The sequence below is a fragment of the Acipenser ruthenus genome, chromosome 23 (genome assembly GCF_902713425.1).
Source record: "Acipenser ruthenus chromosome 23, fAciRut3.2 maternal haplotype, whole genome shotgun sequence".
Lineage (NCBI taxonomy): Eukaryota > Metazoa > Chordata > Actinopteri > Acipenseriformes > Acipenseridae > Acipenser > Acipenser ruthenus.
Genome location: NC_081211.1, coordinates 14,227,613 through 14,244,914, shown reverse-complemented (window position 1 = coordinate 14,244,914; position 17,302 = coordinate 14,227,613). Strand labels below are relative to the sequence as shown.

Below are 17,302 nucleotides of genomic sequence, written 5' to 3'. Positions count from 1 at the left end.
TTTCCAGTCGTGATTACTCACACCTGTTTTTCTCCGTATTTGTGAACTGTGGTATTGCTTGGGTCTGATCAGCAGTTTGTGTACTCGGGTATTCATGTCTTTTGTTTAATACACACATCACTATACTGTACTCAAATTTAAAACAAAGGCTATTTTTGAGAAGCAAAAAATGGTTAAAAAAGTGTGTCTTAAATTCAAAGGAATACGGTAATTCAAGCAATGTATAAAAAAGAGAAGCTTTAACTGCACACTAAGAACTGAGGAATGTGTAAAGTAAAAAATGACATTGTATTTTTGAAGGATGTTTTAGACAGTAATTGGAACACGCTGGTTTAAGATATCTGAATTCATTTCAAACCTTCACATTGATTTAATTTCCATCCTTAAAGAAACGTATATTCTGGTCTTACTCACTAGTGTTCCTGCTGGAATTAGACTTTTAAAAGTGAAGGCAGTTTCTGCATCAGTGTAGTCTTAAAAAGGTTGCAGGTAACAAAAAACTTCCATAAATCATACCTGTCATAAACTGTACAGTCCAGCTGGGTCTCCAATGTGCAGTTTTAAAACATGCCACCTGGTACCCGGGTCATTTCACCTAAGAATGTCTTCGCGGTCAGGCATCTTACTGGCTGCAGAGCATGTCAATCACAAGGGGAAGCAGCTGGTTGGTTACTAACAGCAAAGGTGGCCCTGAAAGGCTGGGGACAATTTTCCTTTCCAGGTGAAATGACCAAGGAAGTGCAGGACTATCAGAATCAAGTCCTGCAGTCAGATATTTATTTAACCTGGTGTAGTTCCAGATATGGTGGATGTGAATGGTTTGAAATGTTTGGAATTCTTTAGTTAGTTGCAATCACTTTACAGACAGGGTTTTCATTGAAAATCTTGACAGCTCTTGAGGTTTCTTATTATATTTCCACAAATTGCTTTTTTGCACCACGCAGCTCCCTTCTTGAACAGTATATATTTTTTTTTACCTTGCAATCATATCATTAGAGTTGATGTAGACTTCACAGATCCCATTTGTACACTGCTTGCCTACGACACTGTGCACATGCAGCAACGGAGGCTCATCTGTAGTGACGCACTGGACGACAATTTTAGCAGGTCCAATATAATTAAACACCTACAGAAACAAAACACAGATGTTAAAACTCAAACACCAAAAAAGATGAACAAGAAAACATGTAACTATGAAACAAAATGTAGCACGACTAAAAAGTAAAAGTAAAACTTCCTCAGTGTCTTTGTGACAGGGCAGTAGTAAATGTAAGTATATATAGGTAGTGGACAAAAAATGGAAACACATGGGTAAATGAGGGACACCAAGTATATTGAAAGAAAGGACTTCCACACAGGTATGGCTCTTGCGTTAATTAAGAAAATAACATCCCAGCATGCTTAGGGTCATGTATAAAAATGTTGGACAGGCCTGGTTACCGATAATTATGGCTAGCATGGCTGCAAGAGGAGACCCCAGTGACTTTGAAAGAGGGGTGATTGTTGGGGCGCATTTGGCAGGAGCTTCAGTGACCAAGACAGCTCAACTTGCTGATGTTTCACAAGCAACGGTGTCTAAGGTGATGTTGGCATGGAACTCCGAGGGAAAGACATCATCAGCAAAGGGCAACAGTGGACGGAAGCACATACTCCAGGATCGTGATATCCGTGCATTAATCCGAAGTGCAAAGCAAAACATGCAAGCAACTGCAGATCAATTGACTGCAAATTTCAACCTGGCGCGAGCAGCCAGTTTCATCAAAAACGGTCTGCCGAGAACTCCACAGAGCGGGATACCATAGTGGCCCAACGCCCTATTAAGTGACTTTACACTGGTGTTTCCAATGTGAATAATTGATCAAAAATTAATTATATCAGGACTTTGGACTAATAATTGATTTTTCTTTTTGATTTTGCACCTTATGGTACACAGCAGTTATATATATATATATATATATATATATATATATATATATATATTGTAACCCGGCCAGCACTCACGGTCATTCGTTTGCCCCTTTCAAAGCAGACCCAGGACACAGGAAATGGAGTTTCAAGCACGGTTGCGCTATTTTTAATAAACACAAAAATAAACACAAACACAAAACAAAACCTAACTCTGTTTTGGAGTACTTACTAAACGGGTTATTCCCTGACTAACTTGCAGGACGGCTAAGCCGTTTACCTGGCACCACGGAAAATAAACCAAAACCACGCAGGTTTAACACAGCACGTACTTCTTTTCTGACTGCTCGGAAGCAGAGCACCTCTCTTCTGCTTCCTTCTACTCAGCAGCCCCGTGATAATAACTACCAGGTGCGGGTGATAATTAAACAAATAAAACAATTAATTTAAACAAAATGTGCATTTGCACATGTTTTTGGCAGGGAAGATTTTAACCCCCTCCCTGCCGTGTTACACATCCTCCCCCTTAAGTGCGCAGCACTGATCGGCCGTTCCAAGGCCACCTCCCCCCCTAAAACACAACCACCCACCCTCAAGTCCACAAATGTCAATTTTCGCCCTCTTCCACGGGCGGGCTTGAGGGTGGGTCGGTCCCTCCGGCGCTTCCAGGAAGGGACCGTGAACCGGCGACACGGGACCCCACCGGGATGACACGGGCGACCGAAGCGACGGCAGAGGTCTTCACCTGGGGACTGGCACAGCGATGTCCGATCACCCAGTGGGAGCTTAGCAGCGAACAGGGGGAGCACCAGTGACGTCTGACAGCAGCTCAGCGATGTCTGGGTGCTCGGGGAGAGCGGAGTAGGGAACCAGGGGTAGAGCTGTGGCTGGTGGTGCACACTCCTGGGCTCCAGGTCTAGCGCAGGGAGGTCCAGGCAGACCGGCAGGGTGTCCAGGAGCAAGGGGCACGGGATCACCTGCAGCAGCGCCGGGCCAGATCGCAGGGGTGGTGGTCGGGGTTGTGGTGGAGGTGGGCTCCTCACCTCCTCCCCCTTGTCTGTAGCCGGCGGCGGTACCTCTTGCTCCCTCAGCTGTCCTTCCTCTGGCTCCGGGACAGACTCCTCCCGCTCAGGACACATCACCACGTCTCTCGCCGGGACTGCAGACAGCGGTGCCTCCCTTGCCTGCTCCCATTTTTGGAGCAGCAGCTCCAGCTCTGTTGGCTCCCGCTCCCTTGCTTCCAACGGAGCCAACCCCAGCTCTCTCTCCCATCTCTCAGTCTGCTCTAACTGAGCAGCGGTGTTCCGGTTGATCCTTGCGATCAACTCTTCAATGCTTTCCATTTTTCTCTGGGTCGTAGGGGCGCCCACACTCGCTGCCACCATATGTAACCCGGCCGGCACTCACGGTCGTTCGTTTGCCCCTTTCAAAGCAGACCTAGGCACAGGAAATGGAGTTTCAAGCGCGGTTGCGCTATTTTTAATAAACACAAAAATAAACACAAACACAAAACAAAACCTAACTCTGTTTTGGAGTACTTACTAAACAGGTTATTCCCTGACTAACTTGCAGGACGGCTAAGACGTTTAACTGGCACCACGGAACATAAACCAAAACCACGCAGGTTTAACACAGCACGTACTTCTTTTCTGACTGCTCGGAAGCAGAGCACCTCTCTTCTGCTTCCTTCTACTCAGCAGCCCCGTGCAGACTGACTGCACATCTTAAATACCCCTGCACCTAGTACTAATTGATAATAACTACCAGGTGCGGGTGATAATTAAACAAATAAAACAATTAATTTAAACAAAATGTGCATTTGCACATGTTTTTGGCAGGGAAGATTTTAACCCCCTCCCTGCCGTGTTACAATATATATACAGCCGTGCTCACATTTGTTGGTACCCTTACAGCTCATTGAAATAATGCTTCATTCCTCCTGAAAAGTGATGAAATTAAAAGCTATTTTATCATGTATACTTGCATACCTTTGGTATGTCATAGAATAAAGCAAAGAAGCTGTGAAAAGAGATGAATTATTGCTTATTCTACAAAGATATTCTAAAATGGCCTGGACACATTTGTTGGTACCCCTTAGAAAAGATCATAAATAATTGGATTATAGTGATATTTCAAACTAATTCGTTTCTTTAATTAGTATCACACATGTCTCCAATCTTGTAATCAGTCATTCAGCCTATTTAAATGGAGAAAAGTAGTCACTGTGCTGTTTGGTATCATTGTGTGCACCACACTGAACATGGGCCAGAGAAAGCAAAGGAGAGAGTTGTCTGAGGAGATCAGAAAGAAAATAATAGACAAGCATGGTAAAGGTAAAGGCTACAAGACCATCTTGTAGCAATTCCCATGCTACATAATGTGGGTGTAAGTCTCACCCACCTGTCCCTTTAATTAGGGTCAGTAGCCTGGCCAGGTCAAAACTTCATTTCCCATAGTTCCTTGCAACCACCCTCTGTTCATCCTCTCTCCCCATTGGCTCATTCAGATTTCCACCCCTCCAATCTCAGAGCTCCTTAGTAGCCAGCAGTTGTATTAAAGCTGGCTAATCAGGCCTGAGGGAGACTCCCATTTTCAGAGGAATCCATTTAACTACAGCATTTTCTCTACTTAAATTTCAGTGAATCCATTAACATCCTTAGATAATTCCAGTGCATCCGTTCATTTTCTTTTGTTGCTGCACTTTGTCTAAACTCCTCTTTTTGTTTTCACTGTTACTTGTTTAAGTTTAGCTGTTTTTCTAGGTCTGTTTAGTGTTTGTTGTTTTATGTGTGACAACCTCCATTTTTTCCTGATCCTCCTGATTTTTTCCAAACAACTGTTCACCATTCAACTCAACACTACTGGACAGTCTCAACAATTTCAACGTACTCAATGTTTTCAACTTTCTACAATCACCATCATTTCGGGACACTTTGCTGGACTGCCTTATTTGTGGGTGAGATCATTTCTTTTTCGTTTGGATTTTTTCTACTTTAATTTGATACTTTGTGTCCTGTATTTTTTTGTTATTTTGTTACTTTGTATGGATTTCAATTACCCTGCTTTACTGGACTTGTTGGGCCTACCTGTCATTCTCCCACCATTGCCATAGAGACTGTTAAATGTAATTGTTTCCACAAGACACTGTTTTCATCTGTATCTATTTATTTGTCTTTTGTCTATCTGTGTGGGTTGTGTTTGTGAGTGTGGGTTTATTGGAGACCCTCCGGACACCATTCATTTTCTACTTTGCGAATCTGTTTAGCCTTCTGTTTGTCCCTACATCTGTACCAGCTTTATTCTTACCTGTTACCTGCAATTATTTGAATTCCTTACTTATCATTATTCATTTCATTCATTTGTTCATTTTTTCATTTGTTGACATTATTGTTCACAATAATAAACCGATTGTTCTTGAAATTGACACCTCTGACGTCCCTGCTTTTGCTGTCTGTCACTCTTGCTGACTTATTTAGCTATAGGAATAGGGCCAGTAGTATCTCCTTAGGGAGGACAGTGCAACTGCTTCTCAGTTGTGCAGAGTGATCGTTACAGAATTGGTGGCCTGTACGGGGACCCTTTGTGTCATTAAATTCAAATCTAAATTCATCAGTTTAAATTGTTGGGAACTTAATGTCAGAAATGGAAGATCAGACCTTGACTTCGCTAAACTTCTCTGAGATTGGAGATAGACCCCATGTGACTATCAGAGAGCCTATCATAGAGATAACCACTCGCATGAGTGACCTGTACATTACACAGGAAGGGGCAGATCTTTCTGGAGGCGATGATGATTATGAAGGGAACCTTACTGACAGTGTTGTGATAGGGCAATTGACTGAGTACTGTTCCCATCTCACTGACCGTGTTGAGCAACTGGAAACACAGCTGTCTGAGTTACAGGAGAGCAGCATTAATCGTGAACAGGTCCTGCGAGGTTACATCGAAGGACGCTTCACAGATATGGAGAATCGAAGGCAAGAGGCCCTTGACGAAATGGATAAGGAAGTGGTGAAGTGCCTGAAACGCCGCGATGTGCTGTGGGGAGAAGAGATTAAGAAACTCTTCAAAAAGACCAGCACCCCTCGTCTACCACTTTCTTTGCCGTCTCTCTCCTCTAGAAAGCGGTCTGCACCACAACAATTCTCCTTTGATGGTGGGTCTGCTGATTACCATGGCTCCAGAACTGAAGGAAGTCTTTCCCAAGCAAAGCTGCCCATTAAAATCAACTTCCCAGAGTTTGGCGGGGAGGCCAGCAGCGATGCCATTGACTTCCTGGACAAATGTGATGAATTCCTAGCGCTACGACCCATGACACCAAATGAGATCATGGCAACCATGTCCAGTGTGCTGAAAGGATCAGCAAAGAGCTGGTGGTTTGCAGAGCGCAAGGGAATCCACTCCTGGGAACAGTTCAAGACTGTCTTCCGTCAAGCCTTTCTGCCGTCTGACTTCCAGACCGAAGTGGAAGACCGACTCCGCTCCAGAGTCCAGCTGCCTGACGAGCGAATCCTTGACTTCGCCTATGACTATCGTGCCCTATGTCTGCGCTGGAAGCCAGACTTGGAGGAGTCTGAAGTGGTTCGACGGATTCTCAACAGCTGTAATCCCAAACTGGCAAGCTCCCTTAGGGGAACAGTGAAGACAGTGGCAGAACTGGTGCGCATCGGGACCCAGGTGGAGAGAGACAACGCTGCTCAGCGGGAATACTGGGTCAAGTCAAACTCCAGCAAAGCCGTTCAGGACAAGAAGAGCCATAAAGGAGCTACGAAGAAGCCGGCAGAGGTCAGCATGGTGAGAAGCCAGGAGAAGAAGAATATAGTTCCTGCTGCAAGCCTGACTCTGCTGATCGTGGATGTAGGCGTTCGAGGGCTCCAAGGGCCTGCAGTCCTGGACACTGGGAGCACCTTCACTCTAATGAGAGAGAGTCTCTGGAGGAAGATAGCTCATTCAGGGGAAGAGCTGGAGTCTGCACAGGGCCAGTATTTCATGCTGGCAGATGGACAGTCACACCAGGCCAAAGGTCAAGTTCGCCTCACTTACCTTCTCCACGGAGAGATCTGGTTTCTAGGCACATATATCCTACCGGATCATCACCTGACGTTTCCCCTGGTTCTAGGCTTGGATTTCCTGGAGAAAACTCAACTACCCAGATTGACATTGTCAATAGGCAGTATGGTGTCAAACATCAGAAGGATTTCTCCTACCATCCTTTTTTGCCACGGTATGAGGGGGAAGCTTCCTGGGACAGGTCCTTATCGAGTGTCAGCCTCTACTTCCATACATCTTGCCAGCCACCTACCACCTCTGATCCAAAACCATGCCAACCGGCGAAGGTGACCATGACCATCACTTCAGCTGAACCATCTCCTGTCGAGCAACAACTCCAGAACCTCCAGCAAAAGTGGTCTTCAGTCTGCACTGATAAGTTGGGAATGACAACAGTCACCCGTCACTCCATCTCCACTGAGGACGAAGTCCCTGTTCGGGGTCGACTGTATAGAGCGTCTCCACTGAAGAAGGCTTTAATCAAGGAACACGTCCAAGACATGCTGCTGGACGGAGTTATAGAACCATCTAACTCCCCATGGTCCTCTCCAGTGGTGCTCACAGAGAAGAAAGATGGTGGTTACAGGTTCTGTGTGGACTACAGAAAGCTGAATGCAAAGACTGTCTTTGATGCATATCCCATGCCCCTCATTCATGACATCCTGGAGTCCCTGAGTGGTGCTGCGGTATTCAGTTCCCTTGATCTACGCTCGGGTTACTGGCAAGTGGCGATGGACTCGGCAAGTAGAGCGAAGACTGCGTTTACCACACCCTTTGGATTTTATCAATTTAATGTAATGCCATTTGGGTTAAAAAATGCTGCAGCCACTTTTCAACGGCTGATGGAGAGAGTGTTAGGAGACCTCCGAGGGAAGATCTGTTTCGTCTACATAGATGACATCATTGTCTATTCACCAAACTCCGTACAGCATCTTCAAGACCTCGAAGCTGTCTTCCACAAACTTCATCTGGCCCGTCTTACTCTCAATCTCAAAAAATGCCACTTCTTCAAACACACTCTCCATTTCCTTGGTCATGTGGTTTCAGGTGAGGGTGTAGCTGCTGATCCCCACAAGCTCCAGGCCATCCAGGAATATCCCATTCCTACCAACTTGAAGGAGGTTCAACGGTTCCTAGGTTTGGCAGGGTGGTACCACAAGTACATCCCCAGGTTTGCGGATATTGCTGCCCCACTTAACAACTTGAAAAAGAAAGATGTCCCCTGGAAATGGACAGGAGAGTGCCAGAAGAGTTTCAAACTCCTCCAAGAAGCTTTGATCAGTCCTCCAGTCCTCGCTCACCCGGACATCAACAAGACGTTCCGAGTCTTTACTGATGCCAGCGATGTAGGACTAGGAGCAGTTCTGACTCAGCTAGAAGGAGATGATGAGAAGGTAATAGCCTACGCCTCCAAATTACTGAACTCTGCCGAAAAAAACTACTCCACATCTGAAAAGGAGTGTTTCGCTGTTGTGTGGGCAGTAGAAAAATGGCGGCATTATCTGGAGGGGATGGAGTTTGAGGTTGTCACTGACCACGCTGCACTCTCCTGGGCATTCAACAACCCAAAAACCTCTTCCAGGCTGACCCGCTGGACTCTTCGCCTACAACAATTCACTTTTACCGTTATTTACAGGAAAGGTAGTCTGAATCTTGTACCTGATGCACTCTCCAGAGCTCCACTTGTACCACCTTCAACTCCTTCTGCGTCAGTGTGTGCTAGCAATGCCCCTGCGAGTAGCATGGATCTTCCCACCACCATGGACCAGATTGCGGCCGCTCAGTCCAAAGACCCAGCTATCTCTGACATCATCAATGACATTGCTTCCAATACTGCCAAGGATAACCGCATCTCCTTCATCCAACAGCAGGGACTTGTGTATCGCCGGGTGCCCATTCCTAAACAAGGATTCCGATACCAGCTGGTTATTCCGGAACAGCTGACGGATTCCTTCCTCCACTACTACCATGACAACCCTTTGGGAGGTCACCTGGGCAGGATGAAGACCCTGTTGCGCATGCTGGAGGTTGCATGGTGGCCCTCCATCCGTAAAGATACATGGCACCACATAAAGGAGTGTCAAACCTGCCAGAAGTACAAACCGTCCAACACCAAACCTGCAGGTCAACTCCAGTCCACTACTGTGAAGGAGCCCGGAGAGATGCTGGGTCTGGACCTAATGGGACCTTTCCCAAGAAGTAAAAAAGGTAACACTTACATCCTGGTCATTGTTGATTACTTCACAAAGTGGGTTGAGCTGTTTCCATTGTGGGACAGTAAGACCACCAAAATTGTGAACATTTTGACGCAGGAAATATTCACTCGATGGGGAACACCGCAACACATTCTTTCAGACCGTGGACCTCAGTTCACGAGCCAGCTACTCGCAGAGGTGTGCAAGACCTGGGGAGTAGTACAAAAACTCACCACCAGCTACCACCCACAGACCAACCTGACAGAACGCGTGAACCGCACCTTAAAGACCATGGTTGCATCTTTCGTCGGGAAAAACCATCAGCTGTGGGATCAGTGGCTACCCGAGTTTCGTTTCGCCCTCAACACCGCCAAACATGAAACCACTGGCTTCTCTCCTGCAGTACTAGCGCTCGGAAGGACCATCAGAGGCCCATTGGACCGATTAATCGCTGTTGCTCCTGCTCCATCCACCGATCCCTACCAACTGCTAGATCGCCAGCAGCAGATTGCCGAAGAGGTGAGGGATCACGTTGCCAAAGCTCAGAAACGGCAAGCTCGGAATTACAATGCCCGGAGAGCACACTGTCAGTATGAAGAAGGTGAGTTAGTCTGGATATCTGATGCCTCCGGAAAGTTTTCCGCAAAACTTGCCCCTAAATGGTTTGGGCCAGCTCTTGTAACCAAGAGACTTGGACCCAACAACTACAAAGTCAAGTGGGGGGAGCCAGATTATGTCAAAGAGGATACCGTCAATATTGTTAATTTAAAACGCTACTATGGCGTTCGTCCCTTGCACCTCCAGTGTGGGGGGGGGAATATGTAGCAATTCCCATGCTACATAATGTGGGTGTAAGTCTCACCCACCTGTCCCTTTAATTAGGGTCAGTAGCCTGGCCAGGTCAAAACTTCATTTCCCATAGTTCCTTGCAACCACCCTCTGTTCATCCTCTCTCCCCATTGGCTCATTCAGATTTCCACCCCTCCAATCTCAGAGCTCCTTAGTAGCCAGCAGTTGTATTAAAGCTGGCTAATCAGGCCTGAGGGAGACTCCCATTTTCAGAGGAATCCATTTAACTACAGCATTTTCTCTACTTAAATTTCAGTGAATCCATTAACATCCTTAGATAATTCCAGTGCATCCGTTCATTTTCTTTTGTTGCTGCACTTTGTCTAAACTCCTCTTTTTGTTTTCACTGTTACTTGTTTAAGTTTAGCTGTTTTTCTAGGTCTGTTTAGTGTTTGTTGTTTTATGTGTGACAACCTCCATTTTTTCCTGATCCTCCTGATTTTTTCCAAACAACTGTTCACCATTCAACTCAACACTACTGGACAGTCTCAACAATTTCAACGTAATGTTTTCAACTTTCTACAATCACCATCATTTCGGGACACTTTGCTGGACTGCCTTATTTGTGGGTGAGATCATTTCTTTTTCGTTTGGATTTTTTCTACTTTAATTTGATACTTTGTGTCCTGTATTTTTTTGTTATTTTGTTACTTTGTATGGATTTCAATTACCCTGCTTTACTGGACTTGTTGGGCCTACCTGTCATTCTCCCACCATTGCCATAGAGACTGTTAAATGTAATTGTTTCCACAAGACACTGTTTTCATCTGTATCTATTTATTTGTCTTTTGTCTATCTGTGTGGGTTGTGTTTGTGAGTGTGGGTTTATTGGAGACCCTCCGGACACCATTCATTTTCTACTTTGCGAATCTGTTTAGCCTTCTGTTTGTCCCTACATCTGTACCAGCTTTATTCTTACCTGTTACCTGCAATTATTTGAATTCCTTACTTATCATTATTCATTTCATTCATTTGTTCATTTTTTTCATTTGTTGACATTATTGTTCACAATAATAAACCGATTGTTCGTGAAATTGACACCTCTGACGTCCCTGCTTTTGCTGTCTGTCACTCTTGCTGACTTATTTAGCTATAGGAATAGGGCCAGTAGTTTCTCCTTAGGGAGGACAGTGCAACTGCTTCTCAGTTGTGCAGAGTGATCGTTACAATCTCCAAGCAGCTTGATGTTCCTGTGACAACAGTTGCAAATATTATTAAGAAGTTGAAGGTCCATGGAAATGTAGCCAGCCTCCCTGGGCGCGGCTGCAAGAGGAAAATCGACCCCGATTGAACAGAAGGATAGTGCGAATAGTAGAAAAAGAAGCAAGGATAACTGCCAAAGAGAAACAAGCTAAACTCCAAGGTGAAGGTACGTCAGTTTCTGATCGCACCATCCGTCGCTTTTTGAGCGAAAGTGGGCTCCATGGAAGAAGACCCAGGAGGACTCCACTTTTGAAAAAAAAACATAAAAAAGCCAGACTGGAATTTGCTAAAATGCATATTGACAAGCCACAATCTTTCTGGGAGAATGTCCTTTGGACAGATGAGTCAAAATTGGAGCTTTTTGGCAAGTCACATCAGCTCTATGTTCACAGACGAAAAAATGAAGCTTTCAAAGAAAAGAACACCATACCTACAGTGAAACATGGAGGAGGCTCGGTTATGTTTTGGGGCTGCTTTGCTGCGCCTGGCACAGGGTGCCTTGAATCTGTGCAGGGCACAATGAAATCTCAAGACTATCAAGGCATTCTGGAGCGAAACGTACTGTCCAGTGTCAGAAAGCTCTGTCTCAGTCGCAGGTCATGGGTCCTCCAACAGGATAATGACCCAAAACACACAGCTAAAAGCACCCAAGAATGGAAAAGAACAAAACATTGGACTATTCTGAAGTGGCCTTCTATGAGTCCTGATCTGAATCCTATCGAACATCTATGGAAAGAGCTGAAACTTGCAGTCTGGAGAAGGCACCCATCAAACCTGAGACAGCTGGAGCAGTTTGCTCAGGAAGAGTGTGCCAAACTACCTGTTAACAGGTGCAGAAGTCTCATTGAGATCTACAGAAAATGTTTGATTGCAGTGATTGCCTCTAAAGGTTGTGCAACAAAATATTAGGTTAGCGTTCCCATCATTTTTGTCCATGCCATTTTCATTTGTTTTATTGTTTACAATATTATGTTGAATAAAAAATCAAAAGTAAAGTCTGATTTCTATTAAATATGGAATAAACAATGGTGGATGCCAATTACTTTTGTCAGTTTCAAGTTATTTCAGAGAAAATTGTGCATTCTTCGTTTTTTGTGGAGGGGTAACAACAAATTTGAGCATGTCTGTATATATATATATGTGTGTGTGTGTGTGTGTGTGTGTGTGTGTGTGTGTGTGTGTGTGTGTGAATCAGTGGTTGGAAAATAAATTGAACTATAGTCTCTGTCTGTCATGTGATTGGTTCACATCACTGTCAGTCCCGCCCCTTATCAAAGGCACGCCCTTCGTCCCTGCACTCACAACAAAAGAAAATGGCTGAACACCGATTCTGTGATTCAACAGAAAATGAATTACATAACACACTACAAAAGAAAGATGCTCCAAACACTAAAATTGTGATTGAAACGTCACTGTCACTGTTTTCGACGATGTAAACAAATATGACGTCCGGGATACAAACTGGATTATGCAGCAGTCAGCTCATCAATTTCTAAAGGAGGGCCTGGGAGACGGGTATCTCAGTAATAAGCTAGTAAAGGGAAATGCTTTAGTAAAAAAGATGAAAAAGATTACATTTTAGCTTTCAAAAGTTAGTAGTGACAAAAAATGGGAATAAAACAAATAGAGATTTACCACAGAGAATGGACTTATAATAGAAAATAAAGATGATGAATATAGTTAATTAATTTATAAGAACTTAGAGCATTAACATCTCATCAGGGAAAATAATGGAGAGGATGATATCAGGGTAATGGGTTATTTAGAAAATAATAATTTGTATAATGAGGCAGAGAGCAGTTTTATTATTATTATTATTATTGTTATTATTATTATGAATGAGTCATTTAGCAGATGCTTTTATCCAACGTGACTTTCAGGACAGGGGGGTGAACTGTGCATCAACATCTGCTGCTGCAGAGTCACTCGGTTTTACATCTCATTGGAAGGAAGGAGCACAAGGAGGTTCAGTGACGTGCTCAGGGTCACACACAGTGAGTCAGTGGCTGAGCGGGGATTAGAACCAGGGACCTCCTGGTATTAAGCCCATTTATAATAAAGTGGCGTTTATCTTTTAGAAGTGGAGAAAGCATATGTTATGGACAAAATGATTACTATATACAAATAATAATAATAATAATAAGAATAATAATAATAATAATAATAATAATAATAATAATAATAATTAAAGGAAGAAATGTATAATTTCTTGATGATTTCAAGTAAAAGCAGGTACGGTAATGAATTTTCTGGAAATGATGGATAATGGGACTCTCCATGGGAGTGGGATCAGTCGTACTTTATGAAGATGATGATATTAAAGATATTAAAACAAGCAATGGTTTTCATGAAGAAGAAAGGTAAAGATGTTGAAACAGAAGCAATGGTATTCACAAAGAAGAAAGATGTTAAAACAGAAGCAATGGTATTCACGAAGAAGAAAGATGTTAAAACAGAAGCAATGGTATTCACGTAGAAGAAAGATGTTAAAACAGAAGTAATGGTATTCACAAAGAAGATGTTAAAACAGAAGCAATGGTATTCATGAAGAAGAAAGATGTCAAAACAGAAGCAATGGTATTCACAAAGAAGAAAGATGTTAAAATAACTGGTTCATATGAAAAGGAGTTCAAATAAGACCAGAATTTAAATATATAGGAGCCATTTTTGATTAACACGAGTACCTTTACTTTAATTGAATGGTAGCAAAAAAAGGTATATTGGGTATATTGATGAGGAGCAGATATGAAAATGTTATTAATCATATAAAGAGCTTTGATAAGATCAGTTGTAGATTAGTCACATGGTTCCAGTTTAAAGAATGTATATTTGGACTAGGGCACCACAAGGAGGGAAATCCAAAATGTAATACTAACTGTAGCTGCTGAACATGCTCAAGCGCTCTTGTGACAGAGGTCGAATGATTCTTGTTGTTAGATCTCCCTCTCGACCTGTGAGGGCATTGTGTACCCTTAACTAAATGGCACGACAATTTATTCTGTATGGTAGGTGGAAGTCGGTCATTTAGGAAAGGGGCAGAGCTATGGTATCCAAACTCAAAGACCCAGACGGTAAACGACGTGGCATCTGAGGATTGGAGGAGCAGATGCGCTCGTTAACCTAGGGGTCATGAGCGAGGATATAAATAGGGGTCATAGTGTATGTGATCTGTTCCTTTTGTGAATGGTTAGGAAAGAACCTGAAAGGAGTCCCTGCATGTAAAAAAACCTGTGAGTGTTCTGTTAGTCTGTCTTGTAAACGTTGTTTGTTTGTTTCGTTTGTCTAAAAAATTACTAACACGATCCGGAGCTGCAGCCGCAGGCCAGCATTAAACCCAGACACCAGCACTTCACTTTCCACTGAGAACTGTCTTTTCACCACAAGCACTTCAATCACGCACCGTAGGAACTGTGTCTGTGTCTTTGTGTTTTGTGTGGGTGATAAAACTGGACTTTTTGGTTGCGGGTCAAACCCGTGGGATTTTACAAACCGAAGTGATACACGCCGCTGTAATCACTTCCAGCATTATTATTTACAAGTGTTTGCCATAAGGCTCTGGACATTGTAGTAATTTATCAATAAACACCCTTGCACCTGTTAGTAATTGTCCGTGTGATTTGTACCTGCACTGCACTCACCTGTATCCACTCACTATTTTGCCACAGCTCTACATACAGGGAGTGTGGATATCACTACGTTTTTATTTTGTAAGTAAGATCCTTGCTGGTGCTCAGTACCTTGATGGCAGGGTGTGTGTGTTTATTTTGTAAGAGCCTTGCTGGTGCTCAGTACCTTGATGGCAGGGTGTGTGTGTTTATTTTGTAAGAGCCTTGCTGGTGCTCAGTACCTTGATGGCAGGGTGTGTGTGTTTCTTTTGTAAGGGCCTTGCTGGTGCTCAGTACCTTGATGGCAGGGTGTGTGTGTGTTTATTTTGTAAGGGCCTTGCTGATGCTGAATACCTTGATGGCAGGGTGTGTGTGTTTATTTTGTAAGGGCCTTGCTGATGCTGAATACCTTGATGGCAGGGTGTGTGTGTTTATTTTGTAAGGGCCTTGCTGATGCTGAGTACCCTGATGGCAGGGTGTGTGTGTTTATTTTGTAAGGGCCTTGCTGATGCTGAGTACCCTGATGGCAGGGTGTGTGTGTTTATTTTGTAAGGGCCTTGCTGATGCTGAATACCTTGATGGCAGGGTGTGTGTGTTTATTTTGTAAGGGCCTTGCTGATGCTGAATACCTTGATGGCAGGGTGTGTGTGTTTATTTTGTAAGGGCCTTGCTGATGCTGAATACCTTGATGGCAGGGTGTGTGTGTTTATTTTGTAAGAGCCATGCTGGTGCTCAGTACCCTGATGGCAGGGTGTGTGTGTTTATTTTGTAAGGGCCTTGCTGATGCTGAATACCTTGATGGCAGGGTGTGTGTGTTTATTTTGTAAGAGCCATGCTGGTGCTCAGTACCCTGATGGCAGGGTGTGTGTGTTTATTTTGTAAGAGCCTTGCTGATGCTGAGTACCCTGATGGCAGGGTGTGTGTGTTTATTTTGTAAGGGCCTTGCTGATGCTGAGTACCCTGATGGCAGGGTGTGTGTGTTTATTTTGTAAGGGCCTTGCTGATGCTGAGTACCCTGATGGCAGGGTGTGTGTGTTTATTTTGTAAGGGCCTTGCTGATGCTGAGTACCTTGATGGCAGGGTATGTGTGTTTATTTTGTAAGATCCTTGCTGGTGCTCAGTACCTTGATGGCAGGGTATGTGTGTTTATTTTGTAAGATCCTTGCTGGTGCTCAGTACCTTGATGGCAGGGTGTGTGTGTTTATTTTGTAAGGGCCTTGCTGGTGCTCAGTACCTTGATGGCAGGGTGTGTCTTTCTGTTTCTCTCGCTGCACTCCCCCTGTATTCCTCCATGAGTCGGGCCTTCACAGCTGTACCGGAAACGGAAACCCCTCTACAAGACAGGAAGAACATCACACTCCACATGGAATTACTTGGAATCACATTACTTTTGAGTAACGTATTGCAGTGCTACTTTTAACATGTAATATTGACAAGTAATCTCATTACTTTTCAGGACCAAAAGAGAAAGAGATTACTTTATATTCCTTCATGCTCTACCTACAGCTGGCAATGTTTAAAACGGAGAAGGTAAATAAAAGATCAAACACTTCTGTGTAAATCTGAAGCACGATTTGTAAGTATGCAATTTGGAAACAACAATAAGTAAGGCAGTATTTTGTTCACAGATGTCACAGATTTCTTTGAAATGTACCAATTTCTGTTGAATAGTGCAAATATGCATTTTTATTATCACTTAAAAATAAATACAGAAAAAAATTGCCTTATTGACTCACTACCTGGCAGCCAGTTTAGTGTGCTTCTGGTGAATGATTGAACACACTGTACCATTTCTTTAAAATGTCTTCAACAAAAAATACATCAACTGCATCAAACATAGGAAATATTTCTGCTAAATGTCGCTCTCTCCAGTACAAGAAGAGGACATTTCACATGTCGTTATTTTTACCAGTATTTATGTTTTTATTTTAATTGATAGTTCACTGATGATAAAAATAGAATGTAGCATTTCCTGTTTTTCAGTTAAACATTTAGGAACATGCTGTGTAATAAATATCTTGCATACCTATTTTTAGAGTGAAAAGCTGTGAAAGAAATACAGCCCTAATAATAAGTGCACTGATGTGTGTTTTAGAATTATTATTTTTGTGATTAACCTTGTTGGCAAAAATAATATATAAGTAATCCATATTACTTGTAATAGAAAGTAATCAGTAATTTGTAGCAGATTACTTTTTGGAGCCAGTCACCAGTATCTGCAGTGTATTAATTGTTCAGTAATATTAACATTCCTGGATGTTTATCATTATAATTTGTTTATTTGGTTCTTGTTAGCTTTAGTATAAATGAAAGGTGTGAACAGTGGTACTGGCTGCATGCTTGTTGCCATGCCTGAGGCAGAGGCAGAGACTGGTGGATTGCACCACTGAGCCCAGATGAGCTCAACAGGGTTCAGAAACAGAGATTAAACACAACAATGTAGGTGATTCATGCAATAGTCCTGTCCACCACTGTACAACCTGTAGCTGCAAGACA

General features: G+C 43.3%; 1 protein-coding gene across 4 annotated transcripts in view; it reads right to left on the bottom strand.

Annotated features, from left to right (window-relative positions):
* The window catches only part of LOC117412946 (nuclear factor NF-kappa-B p105 subunit-like), a 53,405-nt gene that overhangs the window by 26,250 nt on the left and 9,853 nt on the right, over positions 1-17,302 (bottom strand). For all 4 annotated transcript variants that reach the window (XM_034021597.3, XM_034021600.2, XM_034021599.3 and 1 more), the window contains exons 4-5: positions 16,041-16,139; positions 978-1,126 (exon numbers count right to left, since the gene is read on the bottom strand). In XM_034021597.3, the coding sequence (XP_033877488.1) occupies positions 978-1,126; positions 16,041-16,139 (248 nt within the window). The remainder of the gene's footprint in view (positions 1-977; positions 1,127-16,040; positions 16,140-17,302) is intronic.